Source organism: Fusarium verticillioides, chromosome 1, assembly GCF_000149555.1.
Source record: "Fusarium verticillioides 7600 chromosome 1, whole genome shotgun sequence".
NCBI classification, from domain to species: domain Eukaryota; kingdom Fungi; phylum Ascomycota; class Sordariomycetes; order Hypocreales; family Nectriaceae; genus Fusarium; species Fusarium verticillioides.
The window spans coordinates 4,700,555-4,712,019 of NC_031675.1; the positions used below are offsets into that span (position 1 = coordinate 4,700,555).

Consider the following 11,465-nt stretch of genomic DNA (forward strand, 5'->3'; position numbering starts at 1 on the left):
CGGTTGATATATGACACTATTTGATGCTGTTCTCGATCATCTTTACCTTTTTTGAGCTTATAAAGTTCTCGCGGCGACGAGGGTGGGAGCCTGATAAGTCCCTTAGAGTAAAGGTAAAGAGCAAGTGATGATGATGCAAGGTTCATGGTATTTGAATCGCGAAACGAAACATGACAGCCAATCAGTAGAATCAAGGATCAGGGGTTCACAAAGGGCGAGGGGAAATTACCGAGAATGAACAAAAAAGCATCAGCTGGTGTGGGGGCTCCAACGTAGGCAGTTGAGGCCAACGCACACGACAAACACTATATCCCTATGCGGTGTCTCCTCAACCCCCTTTGTCCAACAATATGATTACCTAATTCACCTCGGCCTGAATAGAATATATTTGTAGTGTTTCTCTTGCCCTGGAAGAGTCTATCCGGGTTGGAAAGGGTGCGCACAACAGGCGAGTAGCGAGTGCATCTGCCGGATTAAAGCTGTCCTGCAAACGAAAATGGCAATATGTATGGATATTATGGAAAATCTATGTATATTACTGTATTAGTTTTGAATCATCTACGGAATTGCTTGACACTTGAGAAGCATAATCTATGCCGTCTTTCACAACCCCAAAGAGGCCGAGTTACACGACAACGTCTTGTTATACATGGATGCTGCCTACGTACCTTAAAGCTACTAGGTACTCAGGGTGCCAAGTCGAGGCTCAACAAATGGTACAGTACATATGGGCCACTAGTCCCTTGACCCACGAGTCCCAGCTATACCTGGTCCTACCGTTACAACGCTGCTCAACACTACATATTCGGGCCTCAAGACGCTAATGCGTATGAACCTGTTCGAGGACTAGATCCCAGCTTACGAGTTGTATGAGATTCATGTAGAAGCTGCGGCAACCGTGTCGATACACCGCAGGCCTTCCCAAGATCTCCAAGAAAAGCATGTCCTAGCCCAGAATAGCAAGAATCCAGTCCCAACTCCAAGTGCATTCTAGTGTCAATATCTCACAGAGAGGTGGATATGGCTATCAAGTCAATTCTGGCGTCAATTAAAGATGCGGAAGACAAGAGGGAAACGGTTCCCACTCATCCAGCCACAAAACGTGGCATATTAGTGCCCTTCCATGGATTATCACTGGTCTCAAATGCCGACCAAGACCTCGGTCTGTTAAGTTCATTACATTTAGACACTCAATCAATGCCAGACTTTCCTGGTGGAGATGCCTACTGAGTTGGTTGGATCCACTCGTATTTTGCCAAGACAGAGTAAACTACGGATACGCATTTGCGAATAAGGCAGTTTTAGCGTCGTATCAAACTCTAGCAAAACTACGGAATATCGTGCTAGCTATTCTACTAGGTCGAGAGATTGCTAGGTCGCGTTGCGAAGCAAGATACCCGATCGCATCATGGGCCATCAGGAAAACGATTTCCATGCTCAATGATCAGCATCTGCAAACGTATAGCCACTGACATCTAGTCTAGACTCGTTTTAGTGTCACCCTTCCAAGACTGCAAGGCTGAACTGTAATACATGCAGATATGGAATTAACAGCGGACCAACACCTCCTAGTTTGAGCCATATCGGTCCCCCAGCGTTTCGCACAGGAAATCTCAGAGAGCGATAGAAGTCTACCAGAAGAAGGGTTTCGCGTCTGTGAAGCAATGGTAAACGGGCATTGAGACCACAAACGATCCTGATCTAGTCTGGGAGTTGGGATCCAAGACTTTTGGTGTGGCAGGTTACCATAGCTGTCAACCGTCAAGTTTGCATCTCAAGGACCAAGAAAATAGCTTGTACATTACATCAAGTGCTACAAAGCTTACAGGGAAAATGATATCGACATACGAACATGCCCTTTTCGTTGGCTGAGAAGTGATCGCAAAGTTCCCTGCCTGTGCTCCTATGTTGCATTGCCCTGGGTTAACGGACTGTTGTCTTGAGTCAGGTAAGAAGATCGTGATCAGAAGAGATAATGGAGAAGAACTGCCGTCAGGGATAGAAACGGGACCTCACAAACAAATCGCGTCAGTGGATTCAACTCGCGTATCCATAATTGAGAAACTCCTCTCATTGAATATCGAGTTGTACGTATATCCACGGATGATCATCAGCCTTAAAGAGTTTGCTGCTAAATGCACGCTGTAAGCCTCCTCGAGATAAAGGTGCCATCCATGCTAGAGTACTTGGAAAGGTGGTTGCAATCTATGCCTAGATGCCGTGGGCGGAACCGCCCCCGAGGTGAACTACCTATTCGATCAAGGCAGTGAGATAGTCATTAATGACATCTGGCTAGTCGCTCGTTGGCTGATCATCTGATGGCTTCCCTTGGGCCATTTAACAACTCCAAAAATCACCACCTTTCGACTAGTGTAAAGTATTTACCTGATCAATGGGTGCAATTAGCTTTTGGAGGGGAATATCATTCCTGTTTTGGGTCGTGGTTTCACGACTCGAGTCGACCTGGACCGTGCAGAGTCTTTACGTCAGAGCATTCATGGGTTCTGTGAGAGGTACCAGGGGGAGCCAAGAATATTTGGAACCCTTGATATAGGTGATGAAAAGACTTTGACAAGCTTAGTATATGATACCAGGACTTTGGACCAATGTATTTTGGCACCTGGTTCAGCATTAGAAGTTTTCTTGTTCCTCTAGGGGTGCATTAGGCCAAGCTCTGATATCCCGGCCGTGATATCGATGTAATTATGTATGTACGTTGTAGCGCAACGCTCTGATGCAACGTCAACGATCTAATTTCCGTTTACGCAAGTAATCACTGCACGTCTTTATGCGTCCTGTCAAAGCTAATGACTCTTGTCTGAGCTTGGACCGAAACGCCAACAACGTGGCATCAATGTGCTGTGGTGCTTGGTGACTTCTGACAGGTCAATGCCAATGCCAATGCCAATGCCAATGTCAATGCTTTCAGGGACAAACAGTCCCAATGTTAGATAGTCCCAATTGGATGGTAAGCGCGAGTCGAAAACGAGATCTCGTTACATTGTCATGAATCTGCGTCTCGGCAATGGCTTGGACGTGGGGATGTGATAGATCCTAAACTGGCTCCAATGCGAATGTTACAACGGTATTCACAACTAGGATCCAGGGTCGGCAGATAGATACGACGACGGTTGCGCCTTCCCTCATGGGAACATTCGAATCACGGGCATCACTGCTGCCTGTCTCAATTTCAGGAATAAGCCTAGGAAGGCCATCATCACATGAAGACGACCCATTTCCATCTCAACGCTTACAGAAGTTACCTTCAATATGGGTCTTTCCATCGATCTGTGAGCTCCAGCCTTACTCCATTCCTACATACGAAGGACTTAGGTAGACAAGAACTTTGCAACAATCGCCACTATAGAAGCTCTCCACAGAAGCTTTCCGTGGAAGCATCGCGGAATAGAATCTACAGACAAGCAATGTACCTGGACGGAGATTCGGTGGTTCGACGATGTACCGACATTCACGGAGTAAAATACGGAGTACGTTAGAGCTTATATGCGCAGTTGATCTAATCCAATGAGATTCCAAGTGGTGTCGGGTATCAATCCAGCAATGGCCTGGTCCGGGAAACTGGTGCCGCTGTCAACCTTCAATGCTGTCAACCTAGTCCCGGCCGATCGCCCCCAAGTTGGCATTCTGCACAACAAAAGGCGCAGGTGGCTGGTGGTTCTTGCCCGTATTACAATGGCACAAAGATGTATTTTGACGACGCCGATTCCCTGAGGTACCTAGTTGTTCGAGAGGTACTGTATCTTAATCACTTTTCAAGGAGCGACGTCTGCCGAGGCCTCAATCTTGACTCAATCACAGCTGAAATCGACCCTGAGCGGATTCACTTGTTCTAGATCAGCAGCGTATACCGAGCTTCGAGTCAGATAATTAATTAAGACCGCCATATTTAGCTTTCTTTCTGACGAACTAAAAAAGGGTATCTTCGGCTCCTCTACATACAATCAATACTCCGTCCTACGACCGCCAAAAGGGCGACAATTCATTCGTTGAGCCGCTTAACCGAGCCCACATAGGCGCAGAACGCGATGTCTATCTAAGCGACTATTAGGTTCACTTGTGAATATCCCCGAGGTCTCGTCGTGGGTTTTCAGCCGCGACTTATTTCACAAGTTAATGAAACTGTGTGAGCCCTCCCGCAAAAGCGATCTATCATCTCTTCCGCCGAGACCAATGACCTGTCCAGCCGAAGGTTGAAGGGGGCTAGCTCTTTTCGAACTGCCATTGGGTCAATCGCCTAAATTCCATTCCACACCGAAGTCTCAATTGTCAGCGGCATCGTAATCATCTTCGTTCTGATTCCTCGACATGTGAGGTAATAAAGCATGGCTAATGGGTCCTGACTAGAAAGGTCTTGAACTTGGCTTCCATGCAAGAATGCCTAAATGCTTTAGCTGACTTGAAAGTTTTAGCTCTAATATGTCTACTCTTCTGTTGCACTTTAGCAAATCCATTGAAAACACTGATCGTGTGATCCAAATACTACTACCGCTTGCGGAAGGGATTCCTTGTTGAGCATCGATCCGTAGACTTAGCTTTCGACCAAGGCATTCGTTCTTGCAGTTGAGTGACGGAAGTCAATCTCCACAGATCAGCATTCGAGCTCCAGTTCAATTCTAGATGCCGCAGAAAATCAGGATTCGACAGCAACGACTCGATTGAAGTGTTTGTCATTTTGTGTTTTGCATATACTGTTTCTTCGTCGTTCGGTACGGTATTCCCCTATATTGCAATTATTTATTCTGCAATGTTGTATTTATAAATAGTGTTGATGCAGGTGATGAGGCTTTCTGCAACTTCGTACCCGTTGCAGATAGCAAATATACTTAACTAGCTGACCAGAGAGCGAGTGATTGCTTCCAGGTGTAACCGACGTCATCGTCGGTTATTGCTCCATGTATGATTATCTGGGTGCAAGTCGATAACAGTTTGGCATCGTAATGATAGCCTCCCGAAATAATCGGACTCCCGAAATTGCACCATGAATAACTGTGATGTCATTATAGTGCCCAAAGGGAATCTACGAGCTAAGGATATTCGTAGATCAACATTAGTACCTAGGAGCTTTTCAAGCAAGTCGATACGATACCGGCAGGCGATCATGTGCATCAGGATATATCGGTCCCAGACCTGACTAACGAGGGGTCACATTAATCGCACGAGTCGGTATGTCGAATTGCCATTATTGCTGCACAATGCAACTGTCCATCCTGGTCAGCTCGAGTAGCGTGGCTTGGTGTGATCTACTGGGGGCGGCTAGTTGTGATGCCGTGCATCCAAGCGAGGTGAGGTAGTAGGCGGGAGGCTTTGGATGGAGGTGTTAGTGTTCCTTCAGTCTTTCAGATAAGATCGGATCACAAACACCAGCATCGCAGATCTTACCCGAAGAAAGGCTGCCGAGGTCAAGAGAGGGTGTATGCCGAAGGAGCCTTGTCTGAAGCTACAGTCATATCCTTCTTTGGTACATTGATCAAAGATTCTGGATCATCTCATCATATGGAACGCACAATGTGGTATTGGCCTCTTTTTGAAGGGTATGAGGGTCGTTCTGGTCTCTCTCTTCAGCCGCAGAGGTCTTGGGTTTGAGCAAAGTCATCATCGAATTCGAAGCCATCAAAGATACACTGGTTGTAGAAAGTATTTATCTCTAGCCACGTTAGCGCTGGACAGGTGTATGGCCCTTATTGAGCTCAATGCAGTGGTCTGGTCTTGACGCAATAGTATAAAAGTATAATCCTCTGGTTCGGGTCCGATCACGAGGCCTATTCTATCTTGAACCGATATGATTCACCAATACACGAGAGTGACATGGAGTCCGGTCTACCAATGACAGATGTGCAAATGTGGGTGGTAAGCACTTATTGTGTTGAGTGTGCGAGTATGGGTTAGTCCTAAGCCGCTTGAGTTGCCATCGTGTCCATGGTAAGGCCAGATTTGTCCTTTTCTTCTGTCTCCTTCCATAAATATACTACCAAAGTTTACTCACTTGTATGAGATTATGGAGTTATTATGAGTGTTTCAATGCTATCCGACGATGGATGATTGTTGAGAATTTGTCGATAAACGGGTAGAGCATTGCGCAGGCACAAGATAGTAAGCTTGACTATGGCTGGTTCTCAGAACTTCTGGTCCGCATATTTATCATGTATTCATAAAAAATGAATCATATTATCGAGGTGCATGGACTAGAAATGAGACAATTGACGCGGGCAACATGTGAATAGTCTCATTCTTGACTTGTATGATATTGAGAGGTTCGAGTATGCTGCATGTAAAGCCCACCTCATTCGAAAAAATCGACAGATGCTTGGCTGTTTTGGGTAAACTAGATGGGGTGCACTGCATTCACCGAGATAACTTCGTTTGCTCGACTGACTATCGTTCGAGAGTCGACACATCAGCTTTGCACTCTACCTCGAGACTGTGGAATTACAAACTGGTCCCGGGTAGGTAAGTCAAAGCAGCATAGCCGTTACCAGCCAATAATCATACCTGACCAAGGGTTGGCAATGATCAAAGGGTTCATCATTCCCGGAACATTCCCCATGTCAGGCCATGAGGTGTTTCGTTTCTCGGGGCGCTCCGACCTGACTTGCCATGAAGCGATACATGAGGCGAGATAAATCCAGATGAGGATCTAGACGGCGACCTCACATAAACATTCCGAATTATGAACGCCGATGGCCCGTGGAACCTGGCATAGCCCAACGACCCGAGAGTTAGCGAAAACCAAAGTCGTTGCTTACCGGTAGAGGGACTCCAACGGTGATGCCGAGATGCCAACTGCGGGTACCTACTCCGTATTGATTGAATCACCTACGGAGTACTCTGTAGAAGTCCCCTGATTCACTGTGCAGGTGGAACTTTAGCGCCATGAGATCGGATTGAGCGCGGCATCGCGTTTACCCAGTTGAACATACTGGATACCATGCCGCTTTCACCGCAGAACGCCGCCATCACTGCCGCTGCTCTCGAATCTTGTTACGGCGTTCTGCGGCATAATCGAGCTTTACTTTATATTTAAGATACTATATGCTGCCACGCCCATTCTGGAATTCTCGCGGGCGATATAGGGACATGAACCGCTGGAGCTGGAGAGCGAGTGGTCGGCCGTCCATCCGGTTTACCATCTGTCATGGCTCTGTTGGAAAGACGCTTCGGTGACGGCATGTTTTGCATTACAACAAGAGATTGGGGGTTTGCTTCCTGGGCAGCCGATACTCAGCTCTGTAACATTAGCAATCAGATGCGCAGTTCTCTCGAACATTGAAAAAGATTGTCCCAAAATCACCTCTCATTGTAGCATATCCTCGGAGTTCTCTACTTACAGGCAGTTTTGTTTGAATTGAAGCCCATTCGGCGACTCGGGCATAGTTCGGTGACTGTTTGCGCCGGACGAGTTCGGAAGAAACTGACATCATCTACCGTCATGCAAGAAAAACGTTACACTCGGCCATGAAAATTTGTCTGCCATTTATATACATGAGGATAAGTAAGAGGGGATCTGGGATGCTCATCAATTACAGAAAGCACCATTGCCCCAATATCGCAAACCTCACGAATTTATCACGACACTAGTACATCAACCTCACCTCACGTTTACGGCATCTTTCAGGTACTTAACTTAGTACTGAAACTCAGCAACCTCTCAGTTGACCCACCCTGGGCTTAAACCACGCTGCAATCCACCTCATTCGGTTTCTTATCATACCACCACCTTCGCCCTGAAAACAAAACACCGTAAACTATTGCGCCCTGAGAGAAATCCCGTCCTTACTACAGATTTGCCGCTTCTCCCACGATCGTCTTTCCCCTCAATCCCCGTCCAGCCCTAAATCGCAATCATGAAGATTCTTACAAAGGAAGAAGAGGAGGCGCACTACTCAGCTGTCGTCAAGGGCGGTCTCATCGGAGGTAGTCTTGGTCTTGCTGTTGGCGTTGGAGGTGTCATGTTTGCTTCAAGGCGATACCCTGCTTTCCGCGGCCTCACAATCCCTTTCAGAACGTTCCTAGTCACATCCGCCGGCACCTTTGGCGCCATTATCAACGCCGATCGCTGGTCCATGGATTTCCAGAAGAAGCAGAATCCCATGAACTTTTACGAAGACCAGACCCAGCGCGCCCAGCAGATCGTTCGCGAGAACCAGACGACCTGGGAGCGCTTCATGGAGTACGGTAAGGAGAACCGCTACTCTATCGTATTTGTCTCATGGCTCGCATCCATGGGTGTCGCTTTCGCGCTTGTGAGCCGTTCACCCATGAACACAGCCAACAAGGTTGTACAGGCCCGTGTGTATGCTCAGGGCCTGACCCTCGCGGTTCTCATCATCTCAGCTGTCTTTGAGATGAACGATGCCAAGAAGGGTGAGGGTCGCTGGCAGACCGTCATGGTCGTCGATCCCGAGGATCCCGAGCACAAGCGACTCATTGAGAAGAAGATTCATAAGGAGGAGTATGAGGGCCAAGACCTCTGGAAGGGTAAGTCGCACTTGAGATCTCGCAGGAAACATTATGTGACTAACAGTGTTAATAGATATGGTCGCTGCTGAGGAGCGCCGAATGGCCGCTAAGAAGCAAGGTGAGAGCAAGGCTTAAAATCACCACGTTATCTTTTTATGACGACAAAAAGATCTCATACAACTCGATACCAAATAACCTTCAAATTCATCATTAATACCACGCCGAGCTCAAGTCGCCAAACGCAGGAGGAAAGAAATTGTATATCTGTCACCAACAAACCGATGTTTCATGGGCCAATGATGTCGAGATGGAAAGGAAGTGGCTATTATCAACTGGGACAGTCATTGGAACGAAACTTTGTTGTGGTTTGTCTTTTCTATGCGCATAGAGTGGGTGGGATGGTTCCTTGGAGTTACAACCTCTTAAGATTGGTCTGGAACATGTTTGGTCGGGGTTTGAATTGCATCCAATGTATCATATGTAGCCATGACAGCGAGAATCAAGCAAGCATCATCATCTCAAGTATATACAGAGGGCATATCAAGATGACCCAGCATCTCATTTTTCTAGACGAGTAGGTTAACCAAGATCTGTACCACCGACTCCCTGCTAGCCCTCTGTTGAAGGGTCCATTTACCGTCCCAGAACAACAAATTGATGATCAAACACCCTAATATATCCAAAAAGAGCTGCATTAGCTCATATGTCTAAACCTCGATGGTAAAGTGGCTAATTTGCGAATAATATGCATGCACAGCTAGCTCTAACAGCATAACATCGCCATACACCTCGCTTCCATCGAAACCTCCAATGACAATAAGGCGGCTATCATACAGCACTGTCCCGTGATAGCCACGACCTGAAGGTGCTTTGCCGTAAACCCGGCGTCTATCCCATGTCATTGTAACCAGGTTCAAAAGCAGGACATCATTCGAGTATTCGCTTCCGTCGTGGCCTCCAATGACAAATAGATACGAGCCGACTATTGTGGCCGTATGTGATAAACGACGGAAAGCAACGGGGATAGGGACTGCTCTCCATAACTGGGCGTCAACGTCGTAAACCCATACATCGTCGAAACATTCGCCGCCATCAGAGCCTCCAAAGATGATGAGTTTGCTGCCTACCATGTTGGCAGTGTGGTAGCCCCTTGCCTTGGGACGATAGTCTTTTGACCCAGGACTTGACTTATCTGAACTCGACACTAATCGCCATGACATTTTGTTGACATCAGCAACATCTAACCGCCAAATATCGTTCAGAGCTCGGACCCCATCGCCGCCGCCGAATACGTATATACCATTCTTGTATAGACAAGCAGTATGCGCTCTCCGCTTCGATGGCATCTTATCTCCTATAATACGGGGCTTTGTCCACCGGAAGTTTGTTGTATCCAGGACATAGACATCGTTATAATACTCCGGACCGTCACCTCCGCCAAACACGATGAGTTTCTTGCCTACGGCAGTGCATGTCATGGCTCTCAGAGGAACAGGTATATCACCAACGACATGAGGTATAGACCAATGGAAAGAGTCGGCATCGAGCACGTAGAGATCATTGAAGCATGTCCTCGAGTCACAGCCGCCGAATACATAAACATTCGAGCCAATGATTGTCGTTGTGTGTGCTCGTAACGAGGTGTGAGGAGCGCCCGACACAGGTGCCTTGGACCAGTACATGCCAGATGCTGGAGCCACGTCGACCTTTGGAGCCGTCCGGGGGTCTGGAAGCGACGGAAACGCAGTGTACTCGTCTTGTGATATCCGAGATGCATGCGATGCATACCGGGCGGTCGCTTGTGCAGTCGTTCGGCTCGTTATGGCGGATGTCGACCGTGAAGCGGTTGGTCGCCGATTATATCGATCTCCCTCACTTGAGGCATCGCCAGCGCTGGTTGAGATCGAATGCGGCGGTTTATGGGCTGCTCTCGAGGTAGTAGCTCCTTGCGGGGCGGTCTGTGATGCGGATTGAGAGCGCTGCCGGATAGAAAGATCAGAAGGCTTTCGACGATTTGCTTGTATGCTTTTGCTGGCAAGATGACCTGGTGTATGGCTTCTGGGTAGGGGCATTTGATCGCTAGACTCGTCATCATCGTCGGAATCATCGTCGACAAAGGTCGGCCGTGTGGCTGCGGGAGCCGGAGCAGGTGATCGTTGTTGCTGTTGTTGAATGCTCTTCGCCTTAAGATGCGACTTATCGGGGGATCTCCTCGGATCCGCCATAACTGCGCAGGTTCTTCTTCATTGCCTTCCTAGACAAGGCGTTGAGCTTGTGGCTTGAATCGGTCGAGGTGGGAAAAAGGTGGAATGACTGAGAGCAGTGAAGCGGGCAAAAAGGAACGAACAATATGCAATTAAAAGCAGGCAACTGAAGCCAAAGCCAATTGGCGATTTGCCAAGGGCGCAAAGTGAAGGGAGGGGCAGGCGAGCCGGTGATGGTGATAGTATGTAACTGATGTCGAAGGGTAAGGTAGGGATCGTGCAACGTTGGAGCTGGGGTTGAGTTGAGCATACCTACCTTACCTTAGGTCCTGCCGTCTTGAGTCAAAGAAAGAGTACCTCCTAGCTTTCTTCAACTTGCAACGCTCGCAACAATTCAATTCAAGTCGTAATTCAAGTCGTAATTCAAGTCGTAATTCAAGTCTAAAAAAGCAAGGAAAGCCTGATTTTAATTCGCTACTTTCATTATATAAGAATTACTAGCTAATAATAGTAGATAAAATAAGATAAAATTTGCTTTTTTGGACTTGAATTGCGACTTGAATTGAATTGTTGCGAGCGTTGCCTGAAGTTTCTTGCCGTTGGTTCTGTAACACTTCTAGGGGAGGAAAGAAAACTCAGTACCTTGATCCTAAGTGACAAAAATATTTAGGTAACTTGTCTAAGTTTAGTATAAACCTAGGAAATTCTTAGCTGAGTTTATTTTTGACACCTTTATTAAGTTCTAGTGTTTTCTTACTCCCTGAGGGTACTTTTCAGCGAGGC

At 47.3% G+C, this 11,465-nt stretch overlaps 3 protein-coding genes across 9 annotated transcripts; 1 reads left to right on the top strand and 2 right to left on the bottom strand.

The window, feature by feature from the left end:
* Positions 1–3,816: 3,816 nt before the first annotated feature.
* On the bottom strand, positions 3,817–7,527 carry FVEG_00533 (hypothetical protein). 6 transcript variants are annotated; one of them, XM_018887043.1, is made up of 3 exons: positions 7,347–7,527; positions 5,401–7,245; positions 3,817–5,323 (listed from the first exon to the last, which is right to left on the bottom strand). In XM_018887043.1, exon 3 carries the CDS (start codon positions 5,125–5,127, stop codon positions 4,894–4,896), a length of 234 nt encoding a protein of 77 aa, XP_018742742.1. In that variant the 5' UTR covers positions 5,128–5,323; positions 5,401–7,245; positions 7,347–7,527; the 3' UTR covers positions 3,817–4,893. The 6 variants fall into 6 exon arrangements, with proteins under 6 accessions (XP_018742742.1, XP_018742744.1, XP_018742743.1 ...); XM_018887045.1 differs by having other exon boundaries at positions 5,401–5,665; positions 6,005–7,438; XM_018887044.1 differs by having other exon boundaries at positions 3,817–5,665; positions 6,005–7,438.
* Positions 6,621–9,260, top strand: FVEG_00532 (hypothetical protein). Its single transcript, XM_018887039.1, has 2 exons — positions 6,621–8,496; positions 8,552–9,260. Exons 1-2 carry the CDS (start codon positions 7,863–7,865, stop codon positions 8,611–8,613), a joined length of 696 nt encoding a protein of 231 aa, XP_018742738.1. The 5' UTR covers positions 6,621–7,862; the 3' UTR covers positions 8,614–9,260.
* On the bottom strand, positions 8,774–11,112 carry FVEG_00531 (hypothetical protein). 2 transcript variants are annotated; one of them, XM_018887038.1, is made up of 2 exons: positions 10,999–11,112; positions 8,774–10,732 (listed from the first exon to the last, which is right to left on the bottom strand). In XM_018887038.1, the coding sequence occupies exon 2, from the start codon at positions 10,701–10,703 to the stop codon at positions 9,186–9,188; it is 1,518 nt and encodes a 505-aa protein (XP_018742737.1). In that variant the 5' UTR covers positions 10,704–10,732; positions 10,999–11,112; the 3' UTR covers positions 8,774–9,185. The 2 variants fall into 2 exon arrangements, with proteins under 2 accessions (XP_018742737.1, XP_018742736.1); XM_018887037.1 differs by having other exon boundaries at positions 8,867–10,932; positions 10,999–11,074.
* Between the last annotated feature and the right edge of the window lie 353 nt (positions 11,113–11,465).